We start from the raw sequence: 20,314 nt of genomic DNA on the forward strand, positions 1-20,314 counted from the left end.
CAGCTTCCTTTTGATTTCCATTTGCATGGAATATCTTTTTCCATCCCCTCACTTTCAGTCTGTATGTGTCTCTAGGTCTGAAGTGGGTCTCTTGTAGACAGCATATATATGGGTCTTGTTTTTGTATCCATTCAGCCAGTCTGTGTCTTTTGGTGGGAGCATTTAATCCATTTACATTTAAGGTAATTATCGATATGTATGTTCCTATTCCCATTTTCTTAAATGTTTTGGGTTTGTTATTGTAGGTGTTTTCCTTCTCTTGTGTTTCTTGCCTAGAGAAGTTCCTTTAGCATTTGTTGTAAAGCTGGTTTGGTGGTGCTGAACTCTCTCAGCTTTTGCTTGTCTGTAAAGGTTTTAATTTCTCCATCAAATCTGAATGAGATCCTTGCTGGGTAGAGTAATCTTGGTTGTAGGTTTTTCTCCTTCATCACTTTAAGTATATCCTGCCACTCCCTTCTGGCTTGCAGCGTTTCTGCTGAAAGATCAGCTGTTAACCTTATGGGGATGCCCTTGTGTGTTATCTGTTGTTTCTCCCTTGCTGCTTTTAATATGTTTTCTTTATATTTAATTTTTGATAGTTTGATTAATATGTGTCTTGGTGTGTTTCTCCTTGGATTTATCCTGTATGGGACTCTCTGTGCTTCCAGGACTTGATTAACTATTTCCTTTCCCATATTTGGGAAGTTTTCAACTATAATCTCTTCAAATATTTTCTCAGTCCCTTTCTTTTTCTCTTCTTCTTCTGGGACCCCTATAATTCAAATGTTGGTGCGTTTAATGTTGTCCCAGAGGTCTCTGAGACTGTCCTCAGTTCTTTTCATTCTTTTTTCTTTATTCTGGTCTGCAGTAGTTATTTCCACCATTTTATCTTCCAGGTCACTTATCCGTTCTTCTGCCTCAGTTATTCTGCTATTGATCCCATCTAGAGTATTTTTAATTTCATTTATTGTGCTTGTCATCGTTTCTTGGTTCCTCTTTAGTTCTTCTACGTCCTTGTTAAATGTTTCTTGCATTTTGTCTATTCTATTTCCAAGACTTTGGATCATCCTTACTATCATTATTCTGAATTCTTTTTCAGGTAGACTACCTATTTCCTCTTCATTTGTTAGGTCTGGTGTGTTTTGACCCTGCTCCTTCATCTGCTGTGTGTTTTTCTGTCTTCTCATTTTGCTTATCTTACTGTGTTTGGGGTCTCCTTTTCACAGGCTGCAGGTTCGTAGTTCCCGTTGTTTTTGGTATCTGTTCCCAGTGGCTAAGGTTGGTTCAGTGGGTTGTGTAGGTTTCCTGGTGGAGGGAACTAGTGCCTGTGTTCTGGTGGATGAGGCTGGATGTTGTCTTTCTGGTGGGTTCGTCCGCGTCTGGTGGTGTGTTTTGGGGTGTCTGTGGCCTTATTATGATTTTAGGCAGCCTCTCTGTTAATGGATGGGGCTGTGTTCCTCTCTTGCTAGTTGTTTGGCATAGGGTGTCCAGCACTGTAGCTTGCTGGTCGTTGAGTGAAGCTGGGTCTTGATGTTGAGATGGAGATCTGTGAGAGATTTTCGCCGTTTGGTATTACGTGGAGCTGGGGGGTCTCTTGTGGACCAGTGTCCTGAAGTTGGCTCTCCCACCTCAGAGGCACAGCCCTGATGCCTGGCTGGAGCACCAAGAGCCTTTCATCCACACGGCTCAGAATAAAAGGGAGAAAAAATGGAAAGAAAGAAAAAAAGAGGATAAAATAAAATAAAATAAAGCAATTATAATAAAAAATAAGAAAAAAAATTATTAAGAGTAAATTTATTAAGAAAAAAATTTTTTTTTAATTTTTAAAAGTAGATTTATTAATTTTTTATACTAAAAATAAGAAAAAATTATTTAGAAAAAATTTATTAAGAAAAAAAATTTTTTAATTTTTTAAAATAAAAAATATGAAAAAACTTATTAAAAATTTTTTTAAAAATAGAAAATAAGGAAAAAATTATTAAGAAAACATTTATTAGGGAAAAAAAAATTTTTAAGCCAAAAAAAAAAAAAAAAAAAAAAAAAACGGACGGACCTAACCCTAGGACTAACGGTGAGAGCAAAGCTATACAGACAAAATCTCACCCAGAAGCATACACATCTACACTCACAAAAAAAAGGAAAAGGGGAAAAGTTAATATATCCTGCTCCCAAAGTCCATCTCCTAAATTTGGGATGATTCGTTGTCTATTCAGGTATTCAACAGATGCAGGCACATCAAGTTGTTTGTGGAGCTTTAATCCGCTGCTTCTGAGGCTGCTGGGAGAGATTTCCCTTTCTCTTCTTTGTTTGTACAGCTCCCGGGGTTCAGCTTTGGATTTGGACCCACCTCTGCATGTAGGTCCCCTGAGGGCGTCTGTTCCCCGCCCAGACAGAACGGGTTTAAAGGAGCAGCTAATTCGGGGGCTCTGGCTCAGTCAGGCCGGGGGGAGGGAGCGGTACGGAGGAGGCGGGGCGAGCCTGCGGCGGCAGAAGCCGGCGTGACGTTGCAGCAGCCTGAGGCGCGCCGTGCGCTCTCCCGGGGAAGCTGTCCCCGGACCACGGGAGCCCGGCCGTGGCGGGCTGCACAGGCTCCCAGGAGGGGCGGTGTGGAGAATGACCTGTGCTCGCCCACAGGCTGTTTGGTGGCGGCAGCAGCAGCCTTAGCGTCTCATGCCCGTCTCTGGGGTCCGCGCTGATAGCCGCGGCTCGCGCCCGTCTCTGGAGTTCGTTTAAGTGGCGCTCTGAATCCCCTCTCCTTGCACGCCGCGAAACAAAGAGGCAAGAAAATGTCTCCTGCCTCTTCGGCAGCTGCAGACTTTTTCTCGTGCACCCTCCCGGCTAGTTGTGGTGCGCTAGACCCTTCAGGCTGTGTTCACGCAGCCAACCCCAGTCCTCTCCCTGGGATCCGACCGAAGCCCACGCCTCAGCTCCCAGCCCCCGCCCGCCCCGGCGGGTGAGCAGACAAGCCTCTCGGGCTGGTGAGTGCTGCTCGGCGCCGAGCCTCTGTGCGGGAATCTCTCCGTTTTTCCCTCTGCGTCCCTGTTGCTGTGGGATCCGCGCTGATAGCCGCAGCTCGCGCCCGTCTCTGGAGCTCGTTTAGGCGGCGCTCTGAATCCCCTCTCCTTGCGCGCCGCGAAACAAAGAGGCAAGAAAAATTCTCTTGCCTCTTTGGCAGCTGCAGTCTTTTTCCCGGACTCCCTCCCGGCCAGCACCAAAGCCCGAGCCCCAGCTCCCAGGCCCCGCCCGCCCCGGCGGCTGAGCAGACAAGCCTCTCGGGCTGGTGAGTGCTGGTCGGCACCGCTCCTCTGTGCGGGAATCTCCGCTTTGCCCTCCGCACCAATGTGGCTGCGCTCTCCTCCGTGGCTCCGAAGCTTCCCCCCTCTGCTACCCGCAGTCTCTGCCCACGAAGGGGCTTCCTAGTGTGTGGAAACCTTTCCTCCTTCACAGCTCCCTCCCACTGGTGCAGGTCCCGTCCCTATTCTTTTGTCTCTGTTATTTCTTTTTTCTTTTGCCCTACCCAAGTACGTGGGGATTTTCTTGCCTTTTGGGAGGTCTGACGTCTTCTGCCAGCGTTCAGTGGGTGTTCTGTAGGAGCAGTTCCACGTGTAGATGTATTTCTCATGTATCTGTGGGGAGGAAGGTGATCTCCGCGTCTTACTCTTCCGCCATCTTGCCCCTCCCCCATGCAATTATTATTTCTGGTTCATCTCATTGTGTGTATAGGTCTATATTTCTATCTGATATCATTATCCTTCTGCCTAAAGAATTTCCTTTAACAATTTTTGTGGTACAGGTGTGGTATAGCATTTATGTTTGAACACATCTTCACTTTCATTTTTTGAAAGTTGTTTTTTCTGGGTATAGAATTCTAGGTTGACAGTTGTATTCTTTCAGTACTTTAAAGATATTGCTTCACTTGCATGAGTGACAGCAGACAAGGAATCTGTTATCATCTTTATCTTTGCTTCTGTGGATGTAATGTTTTTTCCCCTAAGGGCTTTAAAATTTTTTCTCTTTATCACTAATTTTAAGCAATTTGATAATGGTGTAAGGGTGCCATTTTCTTCATGTTTCCAGTGCTTGGAGTTCATTGATATTCTTGGGTTCATAGTCTTAATCAAAATTGGAACATTTCCTAATATTTTAAAAAATATTTTTCTGTCACCCCTCCCCCCCCACCTCTTCTCATTTTGGTACTCCAATTGTACATATAAAAACTCACCTGAAGTTGTTCCGGAGGTCATTGATACTCCTCATCTTTTTTAGATTCTTTTTGGAAAGTTTCTATTGTTATATCTTCAAGTTCTCTTTTCTTCTGCACTGTCTAATCTTCCATTATCCCATCCAGTGTATTTTTCACTTTCATCTCGAGAAGTTTGACATGGGTGTTTTTTATATTTTCCAAACCTCTACTTAACTTTTTGAATATTTGGAATACAGTTTTAATAACTTTTAATATCCTTGTTTTCAAATTCTAACATCTGTGTCATTCTGAGTTGGTTTCAATTGATTGACTGTTCTCCTCATTATGGAGAATAATGCTAATGTTTTTCTGCTTCTGTGCATGCCTGGTAATCTTTGACTAAATGCCAGGCATCTTGAATTTTACCTTGTTGGTAAAATTTACCTTGTTGGGTGCTGGATATTTTCATATTCCTATATTCTTGAGACTTGTGCTAGGATAGCTAAGTTATTTAGAAACAGTTTGACCCTTTCAGTAGTGCTTTTATGACTTGTTTGTCATGTTCAGAGCAATGCAGTACCAAGGCAAGAGCTTCCTGAGTATTCTCTCCAATGCCTCCTGGATTATGAGTTTATAAAGCCTGGCTGCTGGGCAGAGTCACTGTTCCTGTTCCTGCGTGAGTACCAGACATTGTTCCCTTTAATCCTGTCTGACAATTCTCTTCTGGCCTCAAGCTGTTTCCTCACACATGTGTTGATCAGTGCAGCACTGTATCCTTGAGGAGAAAGTCCTGCAGATCTCTTGCAGTCTTCCCTTTTTGTAGTTCTCTCCTCTCTGGTACTCTGCCCTGCAGACTCTCTCCACCTTGATCTTGCTGGACTGTCAAGTCCATCTCCTTAACTCAAGGAGGCCAAAAGGTTCTGCCTGTATTCCCATTTCCCCAGCAGTTAGCTGGGGAAATTTTCACATTTAACTCATTTGTTTCTCATCTCTGAGGGATCACTGTCTTTTGTTGCCTGACGTCCAGTGTTTTGAAAAACACTGTTTTATATATGTTGTTTGGTTTTATCTTCTTTTGGTTGTTTCAGGTCAGAGGATTAGGGGAAATCTGGTCCCTGTTGCTCTATCTTGGTCATTTTGCTCTTATTCTAGATGGGAGAGTAAATCCGATCCCTGTTGTTCCATCTTGGCTGGAAACAGATGTTTAATTTTTAATTGTTGTTTAATGTTATCTTGTATGGACATATTATAATTTATTTATCCATTCTCTTGCTGATAGACTTTTGGATTATTTCCAATTTTGAGTTATTGTAAATAAACTTCTATGAACTTTTATTTTTTTTCTATGAACGTTTTTAATGTGTATTTTTTGGTGAGGCATGCACTCATCACTCTTGGGTTAATATTAATACTTAGGAGTAGAATAGCCAGGTTGTTAAAAAAAAAAGCCTATGTTTAGCTTTAAGATATGCTGCCAAACAGTTTTAAGATATGCTGCCAAAGGGGTTTACTATTTAACCTCCCACCAGCAATGTATGAAAGTTCCTGTTGCTCCACACCTTCATCAGCACTTGGTACTGTCAGTGTTGTTCATTTTAGCCATTCTGGTGGTGTCTCATTTTAACTTGTATTTCTCTAGGGACTAATGATTTACTTAATTAATGATTTTGATTGAGCATCTTTTCATATGCTTACTGACCATTAGAATACCCTCTTACATGCAGTGTCTTTGCAAGTCTTTTGCCCATTTTAAAATTGAATTGCTTAACTTTTTCTTAATGATTAGTAGTTTCTTTATACAATCTGAGCATGAATCTTTTTATCAAATATATAATTGTGAATATCTTCATCCTGTCTATGGCTTATCTTTTCACTTTTTGTGGTCTATTTTGATAAACAAAAGTCCTCAATTTCAATGAAGTCCAGTTCTTTTATGGTTAGTTCTTTTGGTGTGTTGTTTAAGAAATCCTTGCCTACCTCAAATCATCAGGATATTTTCATATATTTTCTTCTGGAAACATTACTGTTTTCTCCCTTCTTGAATACAGGAGCAATAATATGAGAAATTTTATGTTACCTAAAACTTCTTTTTGTCCTTCTATAGGCTTTCTGTTCAATATCCAGTTGTAGGACATTGTCCTACAATGAGGCAATTTGAAGTCAATAGCTGCACACAGTAATAGTAGGCTCTAAACCCATTACAAGGTCCCCTGCTATTCACATTGTGGCTTGCTAATCAGTTAGCAAAACAAATATTTTACTTCACCCTTTCTTCATTCTGTAGTGTGTCTGGGTTTTTTTAGTTTGTTTGCTTGTTTTAAAGTTTCTATAAATAACAGATTGAAGAGCACTTCTCTTTGGCTGGTGGCCCTAGGAGTGAGTTTTTATTTCCTTCTTCATTGTTTTTCATTGTTTTCTAAATTCTCTGTAATAAACATGCATACTTTTAATTAAAAAGTAAACTTTAAAAAAAAACAAGTTAAGCAGTTGTGATTAAAGTATGTGTATGTTTTTCCATTTGTAGGAATAAAATACGATGTTTCACGATTCTTTCCTAAATAGATTATGTTGACCATACACATTATGACTTATAAAGCAACTTGCTCAGTGAATGTCTGTCGAGCAGACAGAACAGTTTCGTTAACTTAAAAGCTTTCTGCAATCTACATATTTTCCCGTACTAATAACATATGGTTTTTATTAAAGTCTTGGTCAAGTTTTTTTTGCTCTTGGTCTTACCTTATCAGCAAATGAAGCCACAGGGAGTTTTTAAAATGAAATCATTTGCCACGTGTCATTAAATAACTACCAAGAACAGAGGTTGAGCAATCCTTTCTGATGCCATCCATGTTGCAGAAGTGATAGAAAGACTTCTGGATAGAAATACCTCAAACGAGCTACTTACACTCTGCACCCGAGTCCTCTTTTCCTGCACTATTATGGGACAGTTTTTACAGAGATGTATCCAGTCACCCAAGCAGCATTTAGAAATGCATAGTTTACTTGACAGCATTTACAAATTATGTCTTTTCCTCAGAATAACTTACACTGTAGAAATGCTTCCATATGCTAAAGTTGGACACACTATAATAAATGAGAAAGAAAAAGAGATGTCTTTTAGAGGGTAGTTTTCATATGCGTACTGAACTACAGTATGCACAAATCAGTAATGTTGTCCCTTAAGAATTTACCATAAATGGTTTTCTAATTCTCGCTGCTGCTCTCTACTAGGGATTGAGAGTGGATCTTGCCACAAAACAGTCAGCAGGAATTCAATTATGATTTATCTAAGTAATGAAAACAATTTGATAGCAATCATAATTCTTATGTTTTAATGAAAAAATATACTTTTTTTTTTCTCAAATCCTTTGTGTTCCTTGAGGTCCCAGGAGGAGACAATTTCCAACTTCAAAACACATATACAGTGATTACAGTTAACCTCTCTCTACCCGACTTTAGAGCAGTGGCTAGCAAATGGTGGGCCATGGGGTAAATCCAGTTTTTTGTAAATACAGTTTCATTGGAACACAGCCACGTACATTTATTTACATGTTATCTATTGCTGCTTTTGTGCTACAAAAGCAGAGCTGACTAGTTGTGACAGAGACTTGGTAGCCCAGAAAGCCTAAAATAGTCACAACTGGCCATTTAGAGAAAAACATTTCCAACCCCCGTTTTAATAAGTATCTCCTTATTTCTTATGTTGCAGAAATAAATGGATGCTACTACTGCCGGTACTGCTTGTGCTCAAGGATTTTGGGGATATAGCCAGGCAGGATGACAGTCACAGCTCCACAGAGCTCCAATAAAATGTCAAGAAGAAATTCACCACCCAAGAAAGCACTGAGTCTTTTCTTCTCTGGGGTGAATGACAATGACAATGATCCTGGCAGCTAAAATGCGTATAAATATATTGAAGAACTGACCTAAAATGCATGATTTCCAAGTAAAGGAATCTATACATTATTTTGAAAAAATAATTTTTTTAATCTAACTTTCTACTGCCAAGTTTTTAATATTTTGACAAGGAGGAACCATACACCAAGATGTGAAACTTTTTGCTCAGTTTTTAAATTCAACATTCTAAAGTAATTCATAAATCATTTTTTAAAATTTCTCAGAACAAATACTTTCTGGTCAAGAGAATAAACATCATCAAAAAAAAAAAGAAAGGAAAGAAATATGGAGGCAATACCTTTTTGTGAACCTTTTGTTCAGGCTACATTTAAATCATTCAGGCTAACTTGAAAAATTAAGAGAAACAGCAAAGTAAATTGACCGTTTATAAAACATTTTCAGTTATGATGGTCTATCTGAACAGCAAAAAAAAAAGAACACTGGTAGATTGATTCAACTATTAGGATTAACAACCCTGATTAACTCTGAACACTAAGAAATAATACAACATAATAATGAAAATAGACAGTTGTCTTAGTCTGATCCAGCTGCTATAACAAAAATACTATAGACTGGGTGGTTTATGGAAAACTTAAATTTATTTTTCACAATTTTGGACTCTGGGATGTCCAAGGTTAAGGGGCCTGTAGATTTGGTGTCTGGGGAGAACCTGTTTCCTGGTTCATTGACAGCAATGTTCTCCCTGTGTCCTCACATAGTAGAGGAGGTTAGAGATCCCTCTGGGACCCTTTCATGAGGGCATTTATCCCCTCATGACCTAATCACCTCCCAAAGGCTCCACCTCCAAATATCATCACACTGGGGATTAAGTTTCAACATATGAATTTGCGGGGACACCTTTGGTCTATAGCATTCCATCCCTGGGCCCCCAAAATTCACACCCTTCTTGCAAGCAAAATACATTCATTCCATCCCAATAACCCTGAAAGTCTTAACTGGTTCCAGCATCATTATTAAACTCTAGGCCCAGAGTCTCATCTAAATGTCATCTAAATCAGATACAGGTGAGACTCAAGGTATGATTCATCCTGAAGCAAATTGCTCTCCAGCTGTGAATATGTGACATCAAACATGTTATGTGCTTCCAAAATACAATGGTAAGACAGGCACAGGAGAGACATTCCCATTCCAAATGGGAGAAAGAGAAAAGAAGAAAGTCCAAATCCCACCTGGGGAAATTCCATAAAGGCTTAAGAATAATCCTCTGTGGCTCCGTGCTCTGCCTTCCAGGCCCACTGGGCCCATGGTCCTACCTGCACGGGTTGGGGCCCCAAAGCTTCAGGCTGCCCTGTCCCCACTGTGGTTCTCCAAGGTTGGGGTCCTGGGACCTGGGCTCAAGCCTTGTCCTTTGAAATGGGTGGAGGCAGTCATGCCCCCAAGGCTCTGCTGGGCACAGCCCACACCCTCCCTGGGCCACTGGAGCAGCTCCTGGCACAGCTGAGGAGCTCAGAGTGAGTGCAGGGAGTGGAAACCGCCAAGCAAGGTGATGCGGAGATGAGCCAGATCTGGAAGGCACCGCAGCCCCCTTTGCATTCTTCCACTGTCCTGGGCAATAGCTCCTGGCGTCTGTCAAGATAACTGACTAATCGCCTTAATCAAACGGTCTCTCGACCACACCCATAGTATCATTTCCTGGACAGGCTTTCTCATTCTTTTCAATATGGATCCGTTGAAGATTTTCCATAATCTTTAAGTTCTGTGTTCTGCTTCCTTTCCAGTTAACAGTTCCATCTTTAAGTCATTTTTCTCTTCTCACTTTTTACTATGAGCAGTAGAGAGAAACCAGGCCACTCCTTCAACACTTTGCTTAGAAATTGCTTTGGCTAAATATCTAATTTCATCGCTTGCAAGTTCTACCTGCCACAAAACACCAGAACAGGAACAAGCCAAGGTCTTTACCACTTTATAACAAGCACAGCCTTTCCTCCAGTTTCCAATAACATGTTCCTCATTTCCATCTGAGACCCCATCAGAATGGCCTTTAACCTCCATATTTCTACCAATATTTTATTCGGGATTACTTAGGTATTCTCTAGGAAGATTGAGCTCCCCTCTTTTCTTTCTCAGCTCTCACCCGAATCGCTTTTAAAAGTCCATTCATGGTGGGCTTTCCTGGTGGTGCAGTGGTTGAGAATCTACCTGCCAATGCAGGGGACATGGGTTCGAGCCCTGGTCTGGGAAGATCCCACATGCCGCGGAGCAACTAGGCCCGTGAGCCACAACTACTGAGCCTGCGCGTCTGGAGCCTGTGCTCTGCAACAAGAGAGGCCGCGATAGTGAGAGGCCCGCGCACCGCGATGAAGAGTGGCCCCCGCTTGCCGCAACTAGAGAGAGCCCTCACACAGAAACGAGGACACAACGCAGCCAAAAATAAATAAATTAATTAATTAATTTAAAAAATAAATAAATAAAGTCCATTCATGGCAACATAGGCTTTTTCTAGCATGCACTTCAAAACTCCTCCAGCCTCTACCCATTACCCAATTCCAACGCCACTTCCACGTTTTAGGTATTTGTTATAGCAGCACCACCATTTCTCAGTGCCGATTTTTGTCTTAGTCCGTTTGAGCTGCTAAAACAGAATATCATAGACTGAGTGGCTTATAAACAAGAGAAATTGATTTTTCACAGTTATGAAGGCTAGATGTCCGAGGTCAGGGTTCCAGCACAGTGCCGACCTCCGGGGTGCAGACTTCTCCTTGTATCCTCACATGGTGGGGCAGCAAGCTCTCCCATAATGCTAACAAGGGCACTAATCCCATTCATGAGGACCCCACTCCATCACCTAATCACCTCCCAAAGGTCCCACCTCCAAATACCATCACATAGGGGTTTAGGTTTCAACACACCAACCTGGGGGGCAGGGAGGACACAAACATTCAATCTATCATAGTTGCCCTCTCTGACTCTTGAAATCATGAATGGGGATGATGCAGTAGAGTAAAAGGGGTGTAAACTGCCAAGTGACTCCAACAAAATGATGCTTAGATCTTGGCCAGGTTTTCCATTCACTCAGTCAGTCTTTCAACAAGTATTTTATTGAGCACCTACAACAGGCCAGGCTGTATTCCAGGAGGTGGAAATTGGGGAGTGAACAAGACAGGTAAGATCCCACCTTCATGGAGCTGACATCCTAATGGGGGACACAACCCAATACAGGTTCACATCTGGCCCAGAAAGACAAAGTCAGAACATAATCCACAGATCTAAGATAAATTAGACTAATCAGACAAGAACATCAAGAACTTCTCCCAAGAAGGTGCATATCTAGGCAAACCTGTACACATACTCTTTTCTTGGCCCCCTTCTCTCCTGGACTTCACCTATGAAAAGCCCCTCTAGGAAAGGTTCCAACCAACTAAGTCACAGTTAGATACAAATGACTGACCTATCAGTCCTCTCAGAAGTATCTGCATTTCATTACCTGTAGACATAAGGAGTTCCTAGGTAGGAGAAAGGGATTTTAGGGACCCTCCCAAAGTCATATCATGCATCTGTTTCTAAGAAAATATTAATCACACAACTGCTCTGTTGCAGGACAGCATTGGGCTTGCTTAGGCAGCAGTGAATAATTCCCTTACTATGAAACACACAGAGCCTGAAGGGAAGCATGCTTGATACTGTCCATTTGTCCCTCCAGATGCTCTGTCCACCCTTCTCCACCTGGCCCTGTTGCCCAGGAGGCTGGCCTTTGAGCACTGCATTAAGGGATTTTTCTGTCTTCTGTCCTTTGGTTGGATTCAGGTTTAGGGAGTCACCAGCAGGAGATGGAGGGGAGGAGGAAAAAGAGGACCGGGTCCTTATTTCCCTGCTCCCTCCCTGCCTGGCCGCTGGCTGCAGTGTCCTTCTAACCGAAGATCGTGGATGGCTCCCTCCGAGGGGTGCTCTTACATGGCTACGGCCTCAGCTTTAGCTGCAGCTCTCTCTCTAACCATCCACACCCATCCCCCTGAAGGGGCCTCTGGAGGGGGTAAAAGCTCCGTGTTGGTGCTCCTCCACTCCTAGAGGAGGTAGAGTCTGCTCACTGACCTCTCCTTAACCGCCCCACTCTAACGGACACGGGCTACAAAGCCAGCACTGCTTTCGGATCAGAGACTGACTCTGGGCACCAGCTTCATTTTGAAGATCAAGAACTTAGGAAGGATAGGAAGACTGGTGAACATCCTATAAGAGGTGCTTCCTCTGAGAATCAGCGGTGACTCACCTCCAAATAGAACAAAGCTCAAGGTGGTGATGACTAGTTCAACCCCAGGCCCTTGGGCAGAGAAGGAAAGCCTCTGAATGGCCATGGCTTACCTTTCTGTGTTCAGTGGAGGGCTGTGGGCAGACGAGCTGGAGTCCAAGCAGCAGGAGGGAACCCAGGACACTGAGAAAGAAAAACAGCAACAGGCAGGGCTGTGAGTGTGTTCCAGGCAGCAGCATCCAGCAGAAGGCACATCTCCGTCTCATCACTGGAAGGGAGACCACAGTCCAGCCCAGGCCCTGGATGTGACCCGGTGAAGATGCAAAGGGCCCCACAGGAGAGGGGACAGCTGCGGGCGGGGCTGTGGCATGAGGCAGACCTGGGATCAAACCCTACTTTACCGCTTACCGGCAAGGTTCCCAAGTCAGGACATTTAACCTCTTTCAGCCTCAGTCTCCTCCCTTGTAAGAGGGGGATACCACAGAAGCTGGCTGGAGGTCTGGGGAGGCCTGTATAAGATAACACACCGTGCCTGGCACAGAGTAAGTGCTCGTGCATGCTTGGTCCTCGTGGAGGTGGTAAGGTCAGGCCAGAAAGGGGGCTGCTTCTCCCAGGGAAGTTCCTCTCCCGCATTCCAGGCTTTCCTCGGAACCATTCCTCTGCCCGTCCTTGGCCTTTCAGTGTCACATATGTTCTCCATGGGTGGGATTAGCTGTGTTAAGCCCCACTGTCACCAGCCCTGATTAGGGCTTGTCATCAAATAAAGAGAAGGTGTAGAAATAGGAGCCAGCTGGCCCCGAGACAGCAGGGTGTGCTGGGAGAGCGTGAAGCTTTGGATTCAAACACATCGAGGCCAGAATCCCAACTCCGCCATTCCCATCTGGGTGATCCTGGGTGAGCCAATGTCTCTGGGCCTCAATGTTGTCATCTTCTGTAAGGATTACTGAAGATAACAGAGATGAACATGCCCGGCACAGCTAGTTAGTCAGAGGAGAGACAAGTACTGCCAATTAATTAAATGCCTGAAGCTTCCTGATGTCACGTCATCAACAGCATTGTTTGAAGCATCCCAGGAAAAAGGCCACTGGTCCTACTTAGTTGTCTTTTGAATCCTTTTTTCAAGGGTTTAACCCTGAGGGCAGTTAGGTAACCCGGTGCTTCTCAACCTTTTTGAGGCCTCTAACGTAATTGAGAGATGTGAAACATGCCCTTGTCCAAGGAAAACTCACTGTGTAGAGGCGGGCATGAGGAAAACCTGTCTGAATCTGGGGGATAAGGCCCGTGGAGCTAGAAAAGCTCCCACCATCTCTGAGAACCCCAAATTCCACCCTAACCCTCACTGTGCCTGAAAATGAGACCGGTCCTAGCAGACCACACAGAATGGATGTGGCCGGACTGGTTAGAGACCGTGTGGTGGGACAAGAAGCAGGGGGGAAGGGATACGTACCAAGTTGTTACATGCATCCTTTTTGTTGCTGTCTTAGAGTCGCACTGAGGCCCCAAAGCTAAGAACCAACGGGATGACATACACGCACATTCCAAAGAGAAGGGCTGCACCGTGTGTACTCAGGACCAGAAACGGAGGTGCCTCCCTCTGCCCCCCCATCCTGTCCCGCAGCCCCTCACCCTAAACCTTCAGGCTGAGCAAGGAGTGGGGTGTGGGCTGGAGAATGGGAGAAGTTTGCTAGGGATGCAGGAATGCTGAGCACAGCCCCTCCACCCCCCTTAGGGGAGGAAAAGTTGGAGCTCTTCCCAGCCAAACAAGGAGGGCTACCATTCGAGAGCTTGATCTGGACCCCCCTGGGTTTGGGGTATAAGGAGCGGTGCTTGATTTTCCCCTGAAACGTATTTAAAGGCCAAAACCTGGCTGGAGGGTCTAGGAGGGCAGAGCGGTGAGAGAGGGCTGGAGTTGGGAGCAGCCTACGTACCTGGAGCTTACGGGGGCAAGAAAAGCTGGGGTTCTCCCATGGAAAGCAGGACGTAGGTTCTCTGGCAAGGACCTCATCAAAGCAGATTGCTCACCAAAAGACAGGTGATGTGTGGTGTGTACCCACGGGGCCCGGGAGCTGGGGGAGGCGGGATAAAGAGGCAGCCAGTACTTGCACAGCCTGAACCAGGGGATGTGCAGCAGGAGATCTCAGTGAGGGGGAGGTTCTCCAAAGGACCAACCAAGGGGCCCTGAGAGGAGAATCCACAACATAGACATCAGCCAAGCCAGGACAGCAACACCAGATGACAGCGGGCACCGATGCTATTGAGATCCCCTTTGCCCAGCTATCTGTCCCCTCCCCTGCTCTGTCCTGGAGGAACTAATGAGGACCAGAGGAAGGGGGCCACAGAGGGGAACTAGGAGTGTGAAGAAACCAGCCGAGGCCTCTCTTCCCACTACAGGGGTCTGAGGCCAGACCAGGCCCAGGATGGGGGGAAGAAAGAAGCTTTAAATTGGATGAGAGACTGAAGATTTTATATCTGACTAGACTTTCTTTTAATGTAGCATATCTGTACACGAAATCCTTCCAAGTAAGGAATCTATTCAGAAAAATATAAAATTAGTGGTGAAAAGGATCAAAGAGTTGATTTATAACTTGCTGAGGCTCTAGGCCAGTGCTGTCCAAGAGAACTTTCTACAACAATGGAAATGTTCTCTCTCTGTACTGTCCAATGCACAGGCACACGGATCTGTGCTGCTCAGCACACAGGGGGCTAAGGGTGCACGCCTGGATGGTGAAGTTACTGATGCCTTAGATCCATCCAAAAAGTACTCAAGGAAAACAAAAACTAAAGCTACTGAAGGAAAACTAAAACTTCTAGAAGGATGGGCATTCAACCATTAAAGCTACCCCCCCTCCCTCACATACACACATCTTTTGGGGCCTTTTGATACTTGAAAGAGAGACTGCTCATTAAGCCTGCAATGGACCAGAAAACTGCCTAAGCTGTCTTCCAGGCACGGGGCAGGGGTATCTAAAGGAGTGGGTGTGAACACAGTGATGGGAAAAGAACAGTTATTTTTCTAGTTGTATCCTTACCGGATCCAGGTGGTCCTAGAAACCAACCTAGAACATGTGCATCACAATTCGGGAGTTTATGCTCCTTGGTTACATGACCTTGGGCAAAGCACCTCTGCACCTCAGTTTCTTCATCTGTAACGTGGGAATAATAGAACCCTCCCTGCCTACCTCAAATGAGTTCATGTGCAAGAAAGCACATTATGAAGCCGTGCCTACAAATCTGAATCGTTTGTAACAAATTCTGGCACTGTTTACTCATTTAAAAAGAAAACCAGATTGGTGTGGTTTTGTTAAGAAAACAAACAGCAGCTCCAGAAATGCGTTACACCTCAGCCCCTCAAAGTTCTTGGCACACACCTAAGCCACATATTTGTAATGCAATCAGGAGCCGTTTTGCATAACCACTCATCCCAGGCTGCACTTCCATAACAGTCGGGGGACTTGGAGTGGGAGAGGGAGTGAAAGATGGGAGAAGGGAAAATTCTAGGTTTCCTGTTGTCTTGGAGGGACTGCATTCCAGGGTTGCCTGGTCAACTCTACCCCCAGATATGGTTACAGCTCCTTCCCTCCCCACGTTCAGGTGTCTGCCCAAAGGTGTCTCTTCTCCATAAGGCTTCCCTGACCCTCCATAAAACAGGACTCCCTCTCCCAGCCCAGCCTATTTCTCTTTCTCCATAGCACTTTCCATTTCACATAGTATGTCTTTATTCACTTAAATTTCTCCCTCTGCCCACTAGGAGATAAGGTCCATGAGATCAGGGAATCTGTTTTGTTACTACTTTATCTCCCAGCACCCAGGAAAGTGTCTGCTATATAGGAAGAGCTTAATTCACTGAATTAATGAATGAGGCTTCATCATCTTATGACCTGTGAAATTTCAAGATAAGTGGAAATAGTGTGGATTAATGGATTTCAAAATGTCCAAAGTAACTTTGGGAGCTTTGCAAAGCTCTTTTATGAGGAATTTATAAAAATCAGTGTGCTTTTGAGTCTCTACGTGACCTTCCAAAAATTCATTCTCATAGGATTTACACAAGGTCTGGCAGCAGAATGTCTGTTGGTGCTTTTGTTGCAAAAATGCTATGCAAGTTATGTTTAGATGTTCAGATGCTTCTTTTCCTCATCAAGCTGGGCCTCAGTGAGGCTAAAATGCATAGGGATACCCAATAAAATTCTTGCTGGAATAAAACCTTAGTTAGTAAATGGGCTCTGCTCTGAATGGAATAGAATAAATTCCCCCAGAGGGGAAATTATTCTTTGGGCTGCAATCACAGCAGCCAGAGCAATACATAACCCCAGGGGCCAGATGAAACTTGGCCAAGGGCTGTAAGTTTCCCACCCCTACTCTGTAGACTCCGTTTTAGGACACCTCACCCTGCTCACACATACCTATCTAATTGCTAGTCCATAGCTGTGCCCACACCTCTTTAAAACACTGACAATCTTGCCCAAAGTCTTGTTCCTCCTGACCCAATTCGAAATTAATGTTTGGGGAATGGGAGAGCATGTGTGTGTCTGTGTGTGTGCGACTCGTGTGTTATTCCACTTTGATAGTTTGCTTTGGCAAACTGCTCCCAGCTTGCAACGTTTTGACAGACTGAAGGCTACCAGGGCCTTTGGCAAACAAATCACACTCTCCCCTCCAAGCGGTGGCGGAAGCCACATTTCTAGCAAGACTTTCCGATTCACCTTGCAGGAGAAGCAGCCCAACATTTCACACCAATCAGAACAACAACAACAAAAAAAGTTATGCCGTTTACCCGGCCCTGTTCTAGATTTTAAACACTCCAACATTTCATTTCCTGTAGAAAATAATGCCCACTGAAATTTGGTACAAGATTGACATCACGGAACTGGGATTCTGCCCTTGTGTATTCGCCTGGGCCAACCCCTTCCCACCCCCCTCCCCCAATCATCCTTGACTCCAGTGAGGGTGGATCATATCACAGCCTCTGTGTACCTCGGATTATCTCAATGAACTCAATGCCACTTGAGCATATCAAGTCACAAAACAAGCAAAAGAGCAAAAAAAAAAAAAAAAAAAAAAAACTTACTTTTTTCCTTTTCAGTTAATACAACCCAAGAGATATTTTGGGAGCAACCTGATCACGAATAAAATTATACCGACCTTCACAAAAGAGAGCCAAAATCTTAGCCTCGAAGTGAAATCTCCACCTGCACTCTGCAGATCAAAAATTTTTGCTAAGCGTGCATTTTACTGTGTTCAACTCAACCCTCTGCCTTCCTCTGACAGCAGTTAAAGAGTAAAGGCAGCAAGAGAAGGAGATGGGTTACAAATGACATTAGCCAGAAGACTACGTGGTTACCACTGACCTCAACGCCTATAAGTATAATTTCATTTAATTGTCAAAACCATCCTATCAGACACTTTGATTATACCCATTTTTCAGGTGAGGAATTTGAGGCACAGAAAGGCTAAGAGTCATTTACTGAAGGGCACACACACCTAATGAGTGGCAAAGCCTGATTTCAATGCCAAAAGTCAGATTCTTGGCCTGGACCCTTTGCTCTGGGGCCTCCTAGGACACAACACACCTTGAAACCAAGCATCTGCCATTTTATTACATCATTTTGCTTCCTCAGTCTGTATAAGGCTGTGGCTTCGCACGTCTGTTTTACTTTCTGTCATTGCTTGCAAAAAGTAATCAGAAAATAAGTGGATACAGTAAAACTTCATGCATCCACTCTCACTAGACAACAGTCTACATTTTAAAATAATTGAAGCTTACCATTGAAATCCCAAACTTAAAAAAAAATACATTCTGTTTCCTTGCCCTGCTTTCTCATACAGAGTATGCTGCAATTAAGCAACCTTGTTTAGATGGCTCAGAGTCACTAGAGCGAGTATTAATCCGTTCGTGCAGCATAAGGTGGCAGCCTTGGAGCAGAGCAGCCCGAGAGCACCACACGTGGAAGCCTGGGGCTTTCTGAATCCAGCCGGCCCTTGGCCGGTTCCTCCCTACTGTCAGGCAGGCTTCGCTTACCTTCCTACAGATAAGCCTGCGCCTCTTAACTCGGCTTCCTTCGGGTCCGCCTTGGCCTCAGAAACCGTTAGACAACCAAGCTGCAGCCAAACCAAGATCAAACAGGCTCAGGGAAAAGGCCTGCCTGGCTTGCATGGAGTAAATGTTTCCATTTTAGAGCATGGACTTATGGACACCTATTCTAATTGCCTATTGGTTTTTATTGCTTATTTCCAGGTTCTCAATTCTCACAGCCATTTGCGTTTTCTGGACTGGGGTCTCTGGAAAAGTGAGGTGTTCTGTCACAGCACAGCTTTTTAAGACACAAGACCCTTTGGTAAATTCCCCTGCTCCGTGGTAGGCTTCTTGAGGAAACGGTTCTGATAGGAGAAAGAAAAATGAGAGAGAGGAAATGCCAGTCAGCAAGAAATACAAAGTGCTGCTGTGACCGACACTTTCATCAGTCAAGTGTTTTCTAAGTACATCCCAGGATTCTCTGTTGGAAAAACAGAACTTGGGGAAGGAAAAAGACAATCCTAAAAGGTGGGTTTCTACAAGTTGGAGACATTGATTCTGATCCCGGGGTGGGAGGGGTGTCAATGTTAACCCAAGTCATATAAATTCACTGGAGTATACAAGGAACAGGTAGTTGGCAGCTCAATGATCACACCTTGACTCCATTGAACCCTTTTTGGTACAGAAGGTTCTAGCAAATCCCACAGTCAAGTTCTGAGTGATGAGGATGAGTGCCAGGTGCAGCACTGTGCCAGGCATAAAGAAAAATCAATACTGTCTGAACGCCTGCCATCATTTTATAGGGGTGGGTTTGCCAGGGCAGTCCTCCAAAAAACTATTTTATTTCCTGCTAGCCTCTATGCCTACCATTCAGATGGCTCCTACCGGGCTTCCCACAAAAGATTCCAGCAGGTTCTTCCTTGCTACACTTGTACTCTTCTGCATCCACCAGATGAGTTGTGTTTATATGGAGTTTAACCATGGTCCCAAAATTGACGATGCCAGGGCTTTGTAATTACATAAAATATTCAAATAGTACACAGGCCCATGAAGCAGAATGCAAAAAGAAAGAGTAGTTGGTAGTTGTTTCTACACAAACGAAGCTGACTGCTTTGGAAAGACTCAATAAAGGCAAGTTGCCAAAAAAACCCCCCCAAAACTGGCAAATTAGGTGTGGATGAGACAACTGTAAATGATTAGAGGCAAAAATAATAAAAATCCAGAATCATTCTATACTCAGATTGCTTTGCAAATGTCTTTAGATTCCCATTCCACTTTAAAGAAACCCAGATGGAAACCTCAGATAATGCTCACGGGTGTGGTTTGTGCAAGAAAGACAATCAGGGGTTCACGCTCAAAGAAAAGTCCTTGGCCCCCATATCAAAAACTTGGGGAGTGAATGTACATGTGTTTTAAGTTAAAAATAAACTGTTAAAGGTGTGTGTCTGTATCATTTGTATGATCTTCTGCTTTAACCTACTTTTATAGTTAACTGAAGATCCTAATCAGGAAAGAAGAATCTTCTCCTTTTTTTCTCTCACACGAAAGATAATTATTAACTTATTCATTCAATATTCAACACATATTTATTAACCATCAACTGGATAGTGGTTTAGATGCGGGCTACACCAACTCAGCCCTGCCTTATTGACACCCTGAAGTTCAATACTTAGGATCCCAGCCTGGCCTCTTCTCTTCCCCCTCCTCCTCCTGTCCCTCCCCCTCCCACTCCTGCCCCTCCTCTTTCCTGTTTTCTTCCTGCCCATATTTCTTCTCCTCCTTCACCCCATTTCTTGATCACTGGCATAAGGACTCTAATTGATCCCATGACCCTTCCCAATTAGCACATATTTCTCTACTCCGAGGGGAGTCTCAGTTTTCATTCCTCAGCTATCACTACTTTGGGCATTCTCTTTCTCACACTTACAAGTAAACTTTCTCAATCCCCTTCCTTCTTGTTGTTTGTATTCAGGATCTTTTTCAGTTCCCCAAGAACAGCCGCCTTTCTCTTTCTCATTTCCTCAATCCCTTCTGGTTGTAT

General features: G+C 44.0%; 1 protein-coding gene across 1 annotated transcript in view; it reads right to left on the minus strand.

Annotated features, from left to right (window-relative positions):
• Positions 1–20,314, minus strand: part of THSD4 (thrombospondin type 1 domain containing 4) — a 589,040-nt gene that overhangs the window by 538,012 nt on the left and 30,714 nt on the right. Inside the window, exon 3 of the mRNA XM_061180119.1 lies at positions 12,377–12,446. Within this exon, the coding sequence (XP_061036102.1) occupies positions 12,377–12,446 (70 nt within the window). The remainder of the gene's footprint in view (positions 1–12,376; positions 12,447–20,314) is intronic.

Source organism: Eubalaena glacialis, chromosome 2, assembly GCF_028564815.1.
Source record: "Eubalaena glacialis isolate mEubGla1 chromosome 2, mEubGla1.1.hap2.+ XY, whole genome shotgun sequence".
In the NCBI taxonomy this organism is placed as follows: domain Eukaryota; kingdom Metazoa; phylum Chordata; class Mammalia; order Artiodactyla; family Balaenidae; genus Eubalaena; species Eubalaena glacialis.